Source organism: Conger conger, chromosome 6 (assembly GCF_963514075.1).
Source record: "Conger conger chromosome 6, fConCon1.1, whole genome shotgun sequence".
Lineage (NCBI taxonomy): Eukaryota > Metazoa > Chordata > Actinopteri > Anguilliformes > Congridae > Conger > Conger conger.
This window is the reverse complement of record NC_083765.1, coordinates 49,004,334-49,022,273: the sequence shown is the minus strand read 5'-3', so window position 1 is coordinate 49,022,273 and position 17,940 is coordinate 49,004,334. Positions and strand designations below refer to the sequence as shown.

At 42.1% G+C, this 17,940-nt stretch overlaps 1 protein-coding gene across 1 annotated transcript in view; it reads right to left on the bottom strand.

Annotated features, from left to right (window-relative positions):
- Positions 1 to 10,632, bottom strand: part of fto (FTO alpha-ketoglutarate dependent dioxygenase) — a 127,096-nt gene extending 116,464 nt beyond the window's left edge. The window contains exon 1 of the mRNA XM_061246228.1: positions 10,526 to 10,632. Coding sequence (XP_061102212.1) covers positions 10,526 to 10,567 — 42 coding nt within the window. The 5' untranslated portion in view covers positions 10,568 to 10,632. The remainder of the gene's footprint in view (positions 1 to 10,525) is intronic.
- Positions 10,633 to 17,940: the final 7,308 nt, after the last annotated feature.

Sequence of the window (17,940 nt, the reverse complement as noted above, 5' to 3'; positions counted from 1 at the left end):
GCATCAATTGTACAGTGCGTTGGAAAAAGGCGCTATATAAATGCCAACCATTGACCTTATTGTGGAGATGGAGCTTTGAGCATCCACCAGGGCATGGGCATGCGATTCCCACGGTGTCGTGACAGTCTCCACCTGATCCCACACAATGGGAGGCCGGCCGAGAGTTCAGGATGGTTTGCACAACCGCCATAGACACCCGGTTGTGTTCGAGATCCTCCGCCCTCAGACACTGCCACGGCTCCCTGTCGAGGAGTCTGAGCACCACTCTAACAAGCCTTCTGTAATTTGACAGCCACTTTACCACAGTAATTGGAATTACACAGAGCGCCGACAGACACAGGAATCGGATAGCTGGAATTACTTTTCAAAACAACATCTAGGAGCCGTCCAAGGGCTTTCTGTCACGTGTTTTTACAGCAGAATCCACAGCCTCTCATGTCTCTCATCTCTCACAAGCTCCGAAAACCCAGGAGCAATTAAATAACCTTTCATATATTTACCTTTCCCTTTGTCTGACAGCGTACACCAGCAGGCTCTCCTGGCCACAAAGTTTAACACTGCGAAAAGGGAAGTGAAACCGCGATACATTAATTAATTATGAGACAAAAAAAAACAAGCAGGGAATTAAGCTAAGAACATCTGTCACCGACTAAACTTCACACAATAATAGGAGTGTTAGAACATTTATACTCTTGAAGTTAATGATCCCCTTTATAATTGACAGCCGGGACGCTTTGAAAAACCACTGCTGAAGCATCCTGAACACACAGATATGAGAGCATTAATTCCCTCCAAAAAGTGTTTAAAGTTCCCCTGTGCTAATCCTCATTGTCATCCACGCAGAGTAGAAGGACTTACAGACGTATCTCCATGACAGGCTGCCTGCTCCCGAGGAGTTAGCGAGAGTCAGAATAACAATGAGGAATCACAAAAGCTTTGGGACAACTGTTCGTTTGTGTACACAGGGGTCCTGAGTAGTTTGCCGTCAGCGCTTCAAGTGGAACCAAATCCATTTTCAACCAGGCTGTTGTACCATGTAGAATATTATCTGTGGTCAGGCCGGTCTTGCCTGTTTTTCTTTTTCCATTTTCTCGGTACCAAGGTTCAAGCCGAATCTTATTGTTCAGCGTAAGATGGACTCAACCTCAGCTGTAAAGAACAAGGCTGCAGGCTGTGCAGTTTATTCTGGCAGCGGTTTTCTCCTGCTCATTCAAGGAACAACTGAACTATGAAAGTAACAGTGGCGTGACCCACCAGTGACGAAATGGCGCCCGAGTACCACATCAGAACAACTCAAGGAGCCAACCAATTATCTCCTGCGGTTCAGGCCTGTTCCTCCAGCACAACAATGCATCCAATGGGTTCTCAATCCAGTCATCGCAACTTTCTATACAGAATTCTGCTGAGCTAAATCTCATTGCTGTTTCCGAGAGTCGACCAGCCGCAGCCTTTATCAGACTGATACCCGATGGGTTTGGTAATGCTATTTTTTCACCTACACAACACAGTCCTGAAATAACCTGAGGGAAACCAGACAGGAAGACAGGATTTGTTTAATTAAGTCAGCGGTGTCCCAAAGTGCATCATTTCTCTTGAAGGCTTCAACTTCTGCGTCGGTTTCCACCAAAATCTTCACACACTCAACCTCACATACAACCTCACACTTACTAAACCTCACATACAACCTCACACTTACTCAACCTCACACACAACCTCACACTCAACCTCATACTTACTCAACCACACACTTACTCAACATCACACTTCACACTCAATCACTCACACACACACACACACACACACGGACTCGGTCAGCCTCACAAACACTCTTTCACTCTCACACTCACATTCTTAACCTCACACAATCACACACAGACTCTCTCACCTTCACACTCTCACATTGGTGAGGACAGCTCAGCTTTGAGCCCTGGCACTGAAGGTCTGACTGCAGCCCCAGTGAAACTCCCCAGAACTGGACGACAGGAGCCAGGTGGAGCTGCCCAGTGCCGGCATTTAATTCAGATGAGCTGCATAACAACTAGGTTTGGATGGAAGAAGGTGAAAGGCCAGGCACTCAGCAGATAAGTGGAAACTTTCCTGCACAAATGCCAGCTGCATGGCAGAGGAGACAAGAGCTTTCACGAGAAGGACATGATCAGGAAGCTCCTTCCGTACAACAGTATGCATACCCCAGTGACATCAGCGACACCTTCCCTTACTGGAGATCTGCCATCCACTAGGTGTTCATTTCAACCTTAATCTGGCACACCTGATTACTAATTAGCAGGTCAACAAGCTCTCTAGCTGACTGTTGAATGAGGTGAGCTTTGTTAGGGTTGCAGTGAAAACCTAGATGGCAGATCTCCAGGAACAGGGTCTCTCACCATGTTAGCCTATTCATTAAAAGCAATTTAGCAGCGTGCTATCAATGACTTTTAATAATATATCAACAAGTGATTGAACGAAGTGGAACTGATAAGTGTACTGACTTGATTTCAATCAGACTGCCTTTCCACAAGGCTGAAGTTACAGAGTTAGGTGGATGCTGTAAGTTTTTTTTCTCCTGTGAATGCATTTGGCATGCAAACAGAGAAGCACAGGGCAGTGTTCACAAAAGTAAAAAGCTGAAATAACTCCCTGGCCGTAGGGTCCTTCAGGAGTAATACTACCAGTGGCAGGTCCCTGCAGACTTTATTACGTTTATTTATGGGAAACCCTGGATGGACAAATTAACAGTAAACAGTAATGGTGGCTTGTGAAATGTCCTCCTGCAGGTTTCATGAAGGAGGACTTTGGACTTGCACTGGAAAGCAGATTTCAGGCAATGCTCACATAAGGGCTATCCATTTTATTGGAAAGGTGAGCCATCAAGAATATGAGCACAGAACAAACAGCAACATTAACCCAGGGCTGGGCTGGTGTAGGTCCTTCTTGCATTCATTCCCTTATTTACGGTGCAATTAAAAATATATATATATATTTTTTAAATATCATGTACCATTTATTCATTCAAGCCAACTGTGCCTTCTTTGTTTTGGAACTTCCGCATCCACTTCCTCCGAAACTGTCACATACTTTCTCACACTTAGCAATAGCTTAACATATTCATCAACACAAATGCAACTGTTGTTTTGAAAGAAAACAAAAGATACATCAAAAGGGATGCATCATCTGATTCTAATGCACTGGGCAATGAAATCAACCCCTGCATCCTTCCTGACCATGACACTACACAAATATAAAACAACTGGCAGCAACAGACAATTCATCTGACTAATAATCAACCTCAACTGCGATCACACATTGTGGAACACTGGTGGCAGGGTGGGCTAAAGACACCACACATTGTGGAACACTGGTGGTACTGTGGGCTAGAGACACCACACATTGTGGAACACTGGTGGCACTGTGGGCTAGAGACACCACACATTGTGGAACACTGGTGGTACTGTGGGCTAGAGACACCACACATTGTGGAACACTGGTGGCACTGTGGGCTAGAGACACCACACATTGTGGAACACTGGTGGCACTGTGGGCTAGAGACACCACACATTGAGGAACACTGGTGGCACTGTGGGCTAGAGACACCACACATTGAGGAACACTGGTGGCACTGTTGGCTAGAGAGACCACACATTGTGGAACACTGGTGGCAGTGGCAGTACGGGCTAAAGACACCACACATTGTGGAACACTGGTGGTACTGTGGGCTAGAGACACCACACATTGTGGAACACTGGTGGCACTGTGGGCTAGAGACACCACACATTGAGGAACACTGGTGGCACTGTGGGCTAGAGACACCACACATTGAGGAACACTGGTGGCACTGTTGGCTAGAGAGACCACACATTGTGGAACACTGGTGGCACTGTTGGCTAGAGACACCACACATTGTGGAACACTGGTGGCAGTGGCAGTACGGGCTAAAGACACCACACATTGTGGAACACTGGTGGCACTGTTGGCTAGAGACACCACACATTGTGGAACACTGGTGGCAGTGGCAGTATGGGCTAAAGACACCACACATTGTGGAACACTGGTGGCACTGTGGGCTAGAGACACCACACATTGTGGAATACTGGTGGCACTGTTGGCTAGAGAGACCACACATTGTGGAACACTGGTGGCACTGTTGGCTAGAGAGACCACACATTGTGGAACACTGGTGGCAGTGGCAGTATGGGCTAAAGACACCACACATTGTGGAACACTGGTGGCACTGTGGGCTAGAGACACCACACATTGTGGAACACTGGTGGCACTGTGGGCTAGAGACACCACACATTGTGGAACACTGGTGGCACTGTGGGCTAGAGACACCACACATTGCGGAATACTGGTGGCAGTGGCAGTATGGGCTAAAGTCTGTGCTACACAAACCCTCGCGACCAACTATTCAACCATGATCCACGGTGTCCAATCAACACGTCAGCACCGGGCCCCCGGATCATGAAATATTACTTCAAACTTCATATTCATTCATCGATTTAGGTTTCAGAATAGTATATCACTGAACTCCGATGGGAAGAAAAAAAGGCGGACAATTCGCGGGGTCAACCGCAGCACGGACCGATGTTGACACGAAATTGATGGCAATGCAGAAAGAAATTACCAAATATCTAGATCAATACCTAGTTTCAGTGTTACAGCCTTGCCTAGGACAGAAATGTATATATATCTTTACAGCGGGGGAAATGGTTGTGGTGAAAGAGAGAGATAGATGTTTCCCTTAAGGCAAATTATTTGATTAGCCGAGGACAGAGGTGATGAAAGATATGCTGATGAGGCGCACTTGGCGGCTCTAAATAAAGGGCTGGCTGTAAAACCCGCCGAGATGACAGATCGCACGGCCTTTTCATAAGGAGGTATGAGTTGAGTTAATTGACTTTTTATTCATGGCCAGGTTGCCCACATAGTTTTCAATCATGCAATGACAATAAATCACAATTACAACTTTTGTTAGGGGGGGAGGAAATCTCGCATTTGTTTATCGATTGCCTCCCATGCATAATTCACTTTTTAATCTGAGCACTCCAAGTGATGTACAAATAAATAATACTAAAAAATCACAGAGCACTCAGTCACTCGAAACACACTGAAGTCAAACGTTAAAGTTACACTTTGGATTAATTGGTTGCTATGAACCAAGAGTGTCCAATTTGATCGATAAAGGGCCAGGATGGGTGCATGGTCCTGCTTTAGCCCAGCACCAAACACTCGACTCCACTAATCGAGCTCTTGATTGAAGACCGTGATGAGGTAATTAGCTGAACAGTAGTGCTGGGCTAAAACACCCACAACAGCCCTTTTTGGATAAAACAGAACACAGCTGCTCTAAACAACCAGGACATCAATGCCGCAGTCCGGAACCTCTCGCTAACCACCGGCAATGCTCGACAGAGGGGTTCTGAGTAAGTACAGCTCAGCCAAATTGCGAAAAACGACATCTGGCACGCAATATTTCTAAGTGCTGGACAAGACCATAAAAAGGGGTGGAGGCGGACTGCGCTGAAGAGAAGCTGGCACCTTTTATTTGAGCAAAGAAACGGATGCACAAGGAGAAGGATGGAGGGTGGCGCCTGGAGGAGACACCATGTCCACACATCCCTAAATCTACCAGCCTCCACCCGGATCAACACTTCCTCTCCATAAGTAATTTCATACTGGATTAGCAGCGCGGCGAGCCTGATCAATACCTGGCACTCCAGCCATCACAGAGGCAGTGGGAAAATCACCCTCTCTGGTAATAAAGCATGGGGCCCACAGGCTCTCCCTCATCTGTCGGGTCCATTAGTGTAATGGTGTCATTATCAGCCGAAGGAGCCTTTCTCCCTCCCTCCAGTGTGTGGGGGGGGGGGTGATGAAGTCCAAAATGGCGGCACACCCGTCCCCAATGTAAATTCACTTACAGTGCGAGCGTGCGTGCTGCCTCTGTCCAGCTCACCGTGATTCATCGCAGCAGCAAACACTGTTTCTCAATTATCGCTCCATTAACGGCGCTCGCCGCCTACTCTGCAACTAAATAAAAATTGTAAAAAAGAAAATAAAAAAAAGCTGGTGGCATAAAAGGTGCTGATTCTGCTGGAACTGACACCTGACATGATGCAGCGGCCCCAACACGACAGGACGACCGCATTAGCGACCGTAAATTGTAATGGATACACTAATTCACCAGGTTAACGCGTTCCCGGCTTTACTGCAGGTAAGTGATTGACTGCGACCGGATTTGTGGCCACGTGATCACCCCCGGCCTTGCTCGTCGTTAAATTGAACAGAGTCACACAGGGACATCACACAGGGACATCACACAGGGACATCACACAGGGACATCACACAGGGACATCACACAGGGACATCACACAGGGACATCACACAGGGTCATTACACAGGGACATCACACAGGGACATCACACAGGGCAATCACACAGGGTCATTACACAGGGTCATTACACAGGGACATCACACAGGGTCATCACACATGGAACTGTGTAGGCCAATCAAAACCAAAGACAAAAACTACAGTAATATAAAAATAAAATAAAAACTGCACACAGGGTCAGCAAGGTTGGAAAAGACAGTGCTCGTCAATACAATACAATTGGTCCCATCACTGCGCTGCCTCTGCGCAACTCTGCCACCTCAGTGGAATGCTCCCAGAACTGATGAGGTGAAATAGTACTGTATATACCATGGGTTTTCCACATACAGTGTTTGGTATCTTTAGATAGCTAATGTTGTGGGAAATAGTTGGTGTCATTAGTGATGTAGTACACTGGTTGCTGAATAAAGATCTTGAAACAGCATTTGGAAATAAAACACAGGTAATGCAAGTTACCTGTGAGTCAGCATCCAGCTGTGCTACAAAGGTTAACCAGGCTTGTTAGACATACAGAGATAACATCAGCAGGACCATTGTTGTTAACACCGTTTGTGACTCCTTATTTGATGATTTGTTGTTTTCCTGTAAACCCTGGGTATGGAATGGTTCGAGGAGACTTGCTAATACGACCTCCTGCGCACCATTCACATACAGCCATACATATTACACGTTCACATTCTATTTCTGCTTTACACATGGTTTAATAAAGTGTATTAATTTTAACCTGCATCCTCTTGACTCACAGCACTGCACACTTCAGAGTCCTAACAAACATAGTTAATATAGGATACCTGCACCCCATAGACACTCGCCTATACACTAGTGCCGTCACAAGATACATAATTGTATCAGGATAGGCTATACAGGCCAGAGGCACGTCCATGTCTACACGGATAGATAGCAATTGTATAGAGCCACACTATAGCCAGATATTTGCAGTTCCTTATGTTGAACTGTTGAGCAGTTAACCTAATCTTCTGGAGTAATGTCATTAATGCGGTTTCAGTAGTGGTAAGACTACAAGTTTCCTTCACCTCTCAGATATTTCCGCTTTTTGGTGTATTTGGGGGTTTCCTAGAAAGGGTAACTGAACAATATAATACTTTACAAAACCTACTGTAAACACATCACACAAATCACATTCCCAAAACAACTTTTATTGTGGAACATTTCAATTTCAATTTCTCTTAGCTGATGAAGATCCACTTGGAAAGAAATGCTGCCAGCAAATATAATTATTAGCCATTATAGAAGTGGCACAAGCCCCTGAGAGGCACCATTATGGTTTCAGGTGGATCCTGGATCGAACACTTTCAGGTTTGTACTTCAGCTAAAGCATCTCTCATACCATCCGGTGACCCTGTCCGATCATTGCTTGGATGAATGTCATGGTCATTCACATTTTCAATTTATGCTCTACTTCCACTGAGCTAACGCGGACAAAAGCGTTCCTGTGCACTAAGAAAGTTCCAGGAAATCAGAGATCGTTGGCACAGCCAAGGCAGCAAACAAAAGGGGAAGACCAGAAAGGATTCCGATGCGAAATATGGAGCAGTGGGTTTAGCGGGAGAAAGCTAAAACAATACCAATTATCCTGAGGCAAAACACAATAATGTGAAAGACATGTATATGTTAAAACATGAGGTTTTAGTTTAAGGCTGCTGTTGAACTCCAGATAGACTGCAAACAATCCATCATGCAAGCAATGTAACGTGTGGGTTTACTGAAAGCAACCCCTGAAAGGTTTTGACTGGCTCTTATTGCAATCTTCATTGTTCCCCAAATAGTATATGAAATGAATCGAAAGGTGTTGAAAGAAATTCCATAGCAAATTATAAATAATGAATCAATGTCATATGCTAGCTTGCATCACCACCCCATTATTTCTGCCAATGTCCATCAAAACTTTATTGAAAATGGTGGTGCATAAGCAGCTACTTCTTTTGAAATTTGAAAGGTTACTTGATCTTCAGTTATCATATGCTCAGCTGAACTGAAAAGTAAAATATGGAAGATAATGAATTTGCGCAGTTAGGTACAGATGGTGAGGCTGAACCTTAATGTTATATTTTTAAATCATTAGTTACAAAATACCTACATTTATCGAGGACCCCTTCCACTTGTATAGCGTTGCTCATCTGAAGTACATACCCCCTTGTTAAAGAAAACTGTGTCCTGCCATGTATGTTAAACATGAGTTTTTATCATGAGCTGGACCTCGAGATATATCAACCAATTTGAGAGCTATTGATTGAGCCTGTTTATCTAATTTATTTATGGGCTTGCTAACACATCAATCAGGTCAATGCAATTATTCAAATGTCCCATAAAAGTTACCCGGCCCCACAGGGTTGTAGTAGGGAGGGATGCGGTTTAAACACGCTGCTCTTTACATTTTCCAGCACTACACTACTAACAGCCATGAACGCAACATCTTAAAGAACATACAATAACCCTTTTGAGTAACTGACTCTGAAAAACCTACAAGGTTGACACCATTTACAAGTTGTGATGCATTATGATAAACTGTTGCCACATAATATACCGTACAGCTACAGAGATTAATGTTTGTTCTGCAGTATGTTTGATATGTAGCTCACCAGTCGTTCTAGCAACTACGAGCACACACTTTCCAAGTCAAAATATTACCCTTTTATTTCTCCTCCAAAATCAGCTGAGCAAGACCATGAGTTTACCCATCTGACGACCAGCTGGAAAAAGCAGTTCAAAAAATGGGAGGAACAATGTCTTACAAAGCTTCTGAGCTACATGATGTGTGCCACTTGAAATAATGACTACTGAGTTTGTTAAAGCAGAGGTTCACTCTGGACAGTAGTACATGACATTTTATTTAGCAGAGACTTTTATCCAATGCAACATACAAAAAAAGTTCATATCAAGGTCATTAGAACAGACTACAGAACAGGTTGAATAAGATACAATTGACAAAAAATAAGTACAGCCATGAACATTAAGCCTAAGTCAGTACAAATCTATGTACCTGTGGGATAACCTCTACCATTACGATTCACATGGCAAACAAAACTGGCATCCTCTGATTGTTTTTTTTTAATCCAGTTTAACAGTATTGCTATTACTTTAATCCATACAATGTGTTTCATGACTGGGTCAGAAAAAAACTGAAATCTACGGGTCAATTGCAATATGCTTAGCTAGAGTTTAAACCTCACAGAGCTGCATTGCAACTAGAACAGCTAAACCTTAGTTCACAGACAGGATGCAGGTCTGTGGTCCAGAGGTTTAAACCCGCGATTTACACTGCAGCGAAGCAGTAGACCCTACTTGTCTAGTGTACGAATACCAAATTGGTGGCTGTCTTGGAATAGTCTTAAATGCAAATTCAAAGTTGACCACCGTGATCTTCACTGGTTTATACCTAAATCTGATGTACAGCGTATGAATGTGCAACACAAGTTCTGGCTCAAACAGACGAGCGAAATGTGAATACGGATGCAAATGACTAGCACTGATGTCACGACGGGCACATCATTAATGACGAGGTTTAACGTTAAATCAAATATTAGCGAACTGCCGCCACGGCTAGCATTGTTTCTTGTGAATCAGAGGGATGCTGAAGCGTGCTATTCAATGATTAGGTCGAGCTACTTGTGTTAACAATGCATGGGCCTCTACGCCGCGCTATACTTTGTTTAATTGCATTCTTTGTATTCGTAGGTCCTCGATAAAGATTTGGTATACAACTACAACCCACGTACTCCATATTATTTTACAAATAAATCCATCCTTCTAAGGAACCACTGGTCCGCCTTATTACAGAGTTTAATTAGTTTTAGCAACACAACTACTGAATTAGCAAGACTGCTTCATCTACATGGTCATTAGCCCAAATTAGCTGATTTGGTAATTTCCTAGAAACGTTATTTCATTGAATAACGGCAATGTGAAATGAATGTCAGTTGTTTACATTAAATGAAATCTAGCGAACTGTTTAAACTTGCTATTCGTTCTGAAAGGAAATTGTAACAAGGGGAACAGAAGCACGTGTGCTAGTTTGCTAGCAAATGACTATATGCATTGACAATAACCGGCTAGCAACCAAAAAAATAAAACTGCATCAGTGAGTAAGCACAGCCATATGAAAAATACTATTTATACCTTTCTTTTCTTCTTTCTCTCACTGTCACTCGAACGTTTCATGTTCCTGGAGTTTTATTTACACTGCCTCGATTTCGCTGTACGTTGTCCTGGGAATTGTAGTTTAACAATGGAAAATACGATAATTCGCTGACTTTTCATCTTCAGTGAACGACACTCTAGGGCAAATAATTTGCAATGCTTCTTTATCATGATTCAACTACAGTGATAAGAAAAGACTGGTCACATTTCGACATCATTTTCATTCGCAACAAAGGGCGTAAAAACTACAACTCCCATAAGTTCAATACTGTGAGTACAGACGTGTCCAGCACGCATCACGCAAGTCGCAAAATCAGTTGTATCTTAGCAACAGCTACCTCTCTGTTAGATGTTTCTGATGATATTGATAATGACAATAAGAACGTTCTTGGTTATCTTACTAACTTTACAGACAACAGTGTTTTTTGCTCAGGCGTAATAGAAGCTAGCGGGCTAACATAGCAATCCATTTTAAGATCTGCCCGCTTAATCTTGCGGTTTTTGTAAGCTAGTATGCGTCGGTCTATGTATGTTGGTTGAACAGAATACATTTGTTTTCGGAATATTTGCATAGCTAAGATTTAAAATATTAGCTAGCTAGCCAAGTTAGCTAACATTACTAGCTTGCCATCTAGCTAGCCAGAAGTCCAGTGACGGGATACAACGATACAATGTAGAATGTACCAATGTTTCCCTTGCTCAGTCTTGGGGTAACGTAAACTCACAGTAATACAAAGAGCCGTCTCGTTCGCACTGTACCGCTAATAAAAAGGTATGGACATGCATGGAAACGTTTATGTATTCTTCCCTTTTCTAACTGCAACTAGCTGAAGTTCCAGCGTAGGTTCTAATTCACAAGATTTGAATTCTAGTACATAAAATGTCTAGATACAGTAAAGTGGAAATTAAATTACATAGAAAGGGGATCGAGTGAGCCGATGGGAATCAGGTAGCTGTTGGTCATATTCACCATAACAGAACACATTTAACACGTAAGGGATGATACCCTATGAACTAGTCAGTTATGAGGAAATAACATTAATTTAAGCTCGTCGTGACTGGTGTGGCAATATGCAACTATTCGTAATGATCAAAACAGGCCAGCCAGCCAGATTTAGTGCTGGTATCCTTCTTTTTAACATGAGACTTGTGGCGATTGTTACAGCATAGCAACGCTGCCGTTCGTATTGATCAGAACAAGCTAGTACCTGTACCTGTGCCCTCCAATTAAATGCGAAACTTGCAGGTAGCAATTCAGGCTATTGTATTAACGTCTTCCTTGACAACGGAACTAATGAATGGGGAACAAAAATTTGAAAGGAGTGACTGACAGGTGTTTCTTGTTGCCCAGATGTGTCGTGTTAGATTGATTGATTGATTAGATTAATTGGTTAAAATTGATTGGTTCTGAATGTCTACTCTTGGTTTTAGCCTTGGGTATTGCCGAGTTAGAAAAGATAAACCAACATGTGGACCAGAGAGCTGTCTTTGAGAGAAAAGCAAGCTATTTTGAAGCTTGAAAAGAGGGCAAATCGGCCAGAGCCATTGCACAAGCATTGGGGATAGCTTGTACAATAACTTGGAATGTCCTGATAAAGAAACCATAGGCTACATGTACTGAGCAACAAACATCGAACAGGTCGACCAAGGAAAACATCAGCAGTTGATGACAGAAATATTTTGAGCGCTGTGAAGAAAAACCCCACACTATGTGATGGAAAGGCCAAAGTGGTTCGGATCAGCACCATTGCGCTGTCTAATTTCAAACGGTAAAGTTGGCTGTTTAATAATACTGGCCCATCACGCAACAGTATAAAGTTTATGTTGCACATTCCTTACCGATGTACAGCTATCGCAGCCAAATAAAGTAAATACATCAAAAACGCCAGTTCTCCAATCATTAGCCAACACGAGCCTACACCACGCGTGTTCGGAAAAATGTAATTAATCGTAACGGGTACTCGTCTAGTCCGAGTATTCGGATCTCCCCTATTTATTAGCATGAAAACATGGGAACAGAATGTGCAGATAGGGCTAATGCGGAGAGAGATGGCGTTTGTGTTACAATGGTCTTCAATGCTAGGACAATGTGTCTTTACATTATGCATGTTGCTACAGATGTTAAACAGGTGTTGGTGACTTAAAGGGTAAAGAGGAGTTGTTTTTTTCTTGTCCATGTGGTAGAACAAAGTTTTTGTCAGTTTACGTCCAAGATCATGGAAGATATATATGTATAATTTTTATTTTTTTGTTGCTTACACCAGGTCTGTATTAAGCACAAATCACTTTCCTCGACATCATAAAATAAAAGCTGCATCTTTACATCCAAAATGAGAATTGGCTGAAAGCAGCATTTTGTATCTACAGGTGTGTGTGTGTGTGTGTGTGTGTGTGTGTGTGTGTGTGTGTGTGGAGGGGGGGTGATTGTGCACATGTGCAATGTAGAAGGTTTGCTTTCGTTCATATGTTCTGCAGCATTAGCCCTTTGTTTTAAGATTACGGTAATGATAAATCTCCACATTGGCAATTTTGAGAGTATATTCAAGTACTTTTAGGTTATTACTGAAGTTATTACTTCAGTCCCAGTATGAAGGTATGAAGGGGAAAACCACCACAAATGATCTGTGAATCATAACCGGTCCATCACTACTCGTGAAAATGATAATCAAACTTTTTTATGTGCTGTAATAACTGCTTTCAGCTAATATGCTTTTGTAAGGTCAAGAGCGGTGCTTAAACAGGATTTACCCAGTTCAGCAGCATTTGTGGAGAGAGTTGTTGGTGAGTTTCTGTTTCATACATGTAATACCTTTTTCGTCCAGGCTTACTTAAATACACATTTTGACATCTTTATTTTTTGATACTTATTAAAGATAGGACTGCACTGAGGACTTTATTAGGAATATTTTTACTTTATTACACCTACTTATTCATGCGATTATCTTATCAGCCATTTGTGTGGCTGCAGTGCGATGCATACAATCATGTAGACACTGATAATGTGATCTAAGTGACTTTGACCGTGGAATGATTGTTGGTGCCAGACAGGGTGGTTTGATTATCTCAGAAACTGCTGATCTCCTGGGATTTTCACATACACTAGTCTCTAGAGTTTGCATGGTGCAAATGACAAAAAAAATCCAGTGAGCAGCAGTTCTGCAGATAGAAACGCTTTGTTAATGAGAGACAACAGAGGAGAATGGCCAGACTGGTCAAAGCTGACAGGAAGGTGACAGTAACGCAAATAACCACACATTACAACAGTGGTATGCAGAAGAGCATCTCTCTCATTAACCAGGCATTTCTGCCCGCAGAATTTCTGTCTGCAAACTCTCGAGACTGTGTAATGGTTGATGTGCATTCTAATGGTTGATAAGAGCATTAACTGAAGCTCCTGACCTGTATCTACATGACTGTATGCATAGCACTGCAGCCACACGAATGGCTGATTAGATAATCACATGAATAAGTAGGTGTACAGTTATTCTTAATAGAGTGCTCAGTGAGTGTAGATAGATTATTACGAAGTTTTTCCTAAATAAAAGGTGAAAACTGTTCAATATCTGTCCAAGTCCCATTGAAGGCCTGAAACTAAATATTTGATGTTGTATGTGCACATGAAACCATATATTTTGGCTTGTCTGCTCTATATCGATTAGAATTTTCAATGTGTGTCAAGAGCAAGAACGCACTTCAAGATTTGTGTTTGCCCTACAGTATTACTTTTTACTATTTAAATAATCAATTTTAATATCAAGCACAAAATTCTGTTACCAGAATGTTTTTGTCTTTCACTGCCATTGTTATGTTTGCTTGCTTTATTTCTCATAATGCATTTTAACCCCTTAAGCCCTAGAGCTGGAGCAAGGAGAGGGAGGTTGAGACAGACAGGTTGGAGCGTGACAGGCGGGGGGAAGTGCAAACACTTTTTCTTCAGGATAAAAAGTGTTGCATAGTTTATAAAGGAAAATGCAGTATTTTACACCTCATTAGACATATCATATCCTTTTGGTGTCTCCAAATGTCCTTTCTGGACTGTCAGCAACTGTTTCAAGAGCCTCATTATATTCTTTTACCTTCCTTTTATTGGTGTTAAGAGATTCTATTTGTTTAAGAAGGAATGTTTTTTATGATCTTTGTATCCTGTGAGTCATATGTGCAATGTTTCCTGGAGCACTGCATTTTAGGTCTGAGGTAATCAGATGCATCTCTGAGCATCACAGGGTTTCTTTTGTGTCTAAATAAATGCACAAGAGAAGCCAAAACTTACAGAGCTCACTGAATCAACATGAATCCTTACAACATAGTATCCACTGTGTCAACCATTGGACTGAAAATGGAAAACAGAACGGTTTCTCACCATGTCATCAATTAACTGTGAAAACTGATAAAGGATATCACAATCTCTCTTCCTCGCCCAGAACTGGTACACAACTGAACTGAATATTTGTTTTACAATTATTGTTTCCTATTTCATTTGCTTCTATATTAGATAAAAAGAAAGGAAAACACTACTTTTGACATCTAGAGCATTCAGTGTGACTTGATGTATCGGCTTGGTTTAATTGCCTTTTTCTAATCTGAGTCAGCATGACCGCAAACTAAATTTTAGTTTTATTTTTACCTCGTCTGGTTCACACTATGGAATGTGTCATCAAACTCGTACTGGAATTTCTGCATGTGAGAAGAACTGTAACTTGGCAGTAAACTATATTTGTTCCCATGTGTTTGTTGTATCGAAGTACTATGGGTCAGTTTGCTAGCTAGAGCTCCAGCTTATGTTTACTGGACAATTTGGTACATGACCCACATATCTATGCAGGTATATCACCACTAGCTTTCTTTCTTTCTGATAGGTGTATTGCTCAGTGACCATTTAATGGGAACTGCATAACAACCGCCAATGTTATGCATCTTATGCATCTTAGGCACCCCCTCCTCCTCCCCCACGGCTGAGCCAGCTGCCTGGGTCCCGTCCTCCCGTAGCTGGACCAGCCTGTTGACCGCCCTGATCTCTGGCTCCCTGGGGAGAGATGGGTATTCAAATAATAAAATAAATAAAGAGAAAAAACTGAGTGATGCGGAAAAAGAAGAAGAAAGAAAACCCTCTGTTGAGGGTCACGTAATCACTCCAAGGACTCCAGCATGGGACCTGAGTAATGCGTTTCAGGTTTTGATATAACTATTACTGCCTGTGTAGGGCTCTTTGATGTTAACTGAAACCACTGGGCAACAATGTGCTTTACAGCACTGACAAGTAACAGTTTTCTAAGGCTTATCGTGTAAGGTTGTTGAACAGACAAAGGACATAGTTGCTCCATGTGCTCATTCTCTCTCTCTCTCTCTCTCTCTCACACTCTCTCTCTCGCTCTCTCTCTGTCTATCAATCTATCTCTCTCACACACACTCACACATACATGCAGGTGTCAATGTGTCAATGACAAATAGAATTACAAAATTACTACGCGGCAAATATGCAAACTAGCAATTGGGCACAAAAACAGGATGACTGGGTTATAGTTTGTGAGTATCACAGTGATGACAATAGTAAAGTGTGGAAGCCAAAAGGAACAGCTCAAAATCCAAAGCACCTCCCTCAACTGTAAAACACGGTGGCGGGTGTCATAGTTTAGGCATACGTATGGCTGTCACAGGTGCTGGCATATGAAAATGTAACTGATAGCAGCAATAGAATTGAAGGAAGGAAAGAGAAAACATTGGCCAAACAATAGGCTGACCAAAATAGGCTAACTGAAACGGATCAGCAATATAAAGTGTAGGTGGTCCAATATAAATTCTCCTGATGGCCCAAACCTCCCGTTTTGTGAAGGAATCCATCTTTAAAATTTTGACTTCACATTAACTTGAGTCAAGTCAAAGGCTTCAGAAAAGCGGACTGCCAGGATGGCGCTCTGTTTTTAATATGGACCATACACATACACCTCTAATGTGTTCCATTGTGTTACTGGCATGGTGTTCCCTCTACCATTGATTTGCACCAGGTTGTAATACCCTCGTTATATTTTAAAAAGGAGCCCTGTAAAAGGCTTGTCCTGGAGTAGTGTGGAATAAAAGAAAACATGCCCAGTCCTCGACAGAAGCAGAGGAGTTGGGAGGGAAAAAAAGGGCGATTTGATGAGCACCAGATTTTCTCTGTCCACCCACCAATAAATACTGCTGCATCTAAGAGTGCTCTCATCTTCCTGTCACATGGTTCAAATGTGCCAGTGGTGGAAGTGAGAACACAGTGATTTGTTTAAATATTGAGGAGAGCAAGATGAATAATATGTTTTATTGGCAAAGCCGACAGCATTGCAAGATAAAAATTCCAACAGCTCAGCAAAAAAAAAAACATGCTCTCATTTAAGTTGGACAACTCACTTTATTGTGTCTGAGTTTCCATTGAGAATTTTACAGCAGAGAAAATCCATTTTTTTATGTTAGGCTGTGCCAACAAGGAATCATACGCAACTGTCCAAAACATTTTATGATTCACTGGACTGTTTCTGAAATGCAGAATGCATTCCAAGTACAGGAATAATTTAAAAAGATATGAAGGAACAAACTTCCATTTAATTGTTGTTGGTTTTTAATTTGGCCTACACATAAAAAAATCCTGGATTGTTGAAATTTGACATCACGTATTTGGCTGTAAATCCACTGTGCTCCATCAGAAATGTGTAAAAATACATTTTAATGCATTTATTTCACTGTTGAATGATGGGTTATATCGCATCCATCTGAATATAACATGACATTGAGTATTTTTGCATTTCTACACTTTTGAGGACAAGTCTTATATACAGTGCATCCGGAAAGTATTCACAGCGCTTCACTTTTCCAACATTTTGTTATGTTACAGCCTTATTCCAAAATTGAATAAATTCATTTTTTTCCTCTACATTCTACACACAACACCCCATAATGATAAGTTTTTGAAATTTTTGCAAATTTATAATTTAAAAAAACGAAGAAATCACATGTACATAAGTATTCACAGCCTTTGCTCAATACTTTGTTAATGCACCTTTGGCAGCAATTACAGCCTCAAGTCTTTTTGAATATGATGCCACAAGCTTGGCACACCTATAGTTGGGCAGTTTCGCCCATTCCTCTTTGCAGCACCTCTCAAGCTCCATCAGGTTGGATGGGGAGAGTCGGTGTACAGCCATTTTCAGATCTCTCCAGAGATGTTCAATCGGATTCAAGTCTGGGCTCTGGCTGGGCCACTCAAGGACATTCACAGAGTTGTCCTGAAGCCACTCCTTTGATATCTTGGCTGTGTGCTTAGGGTCGTTGTCCTGCTGAAAGATGAACCATCGCCCCAGTCTGAGGTCAAGAGCGCTCTGGAGCAGGTTTTCATCCAGGACATTGCTCTGTACATTGCTGCATTC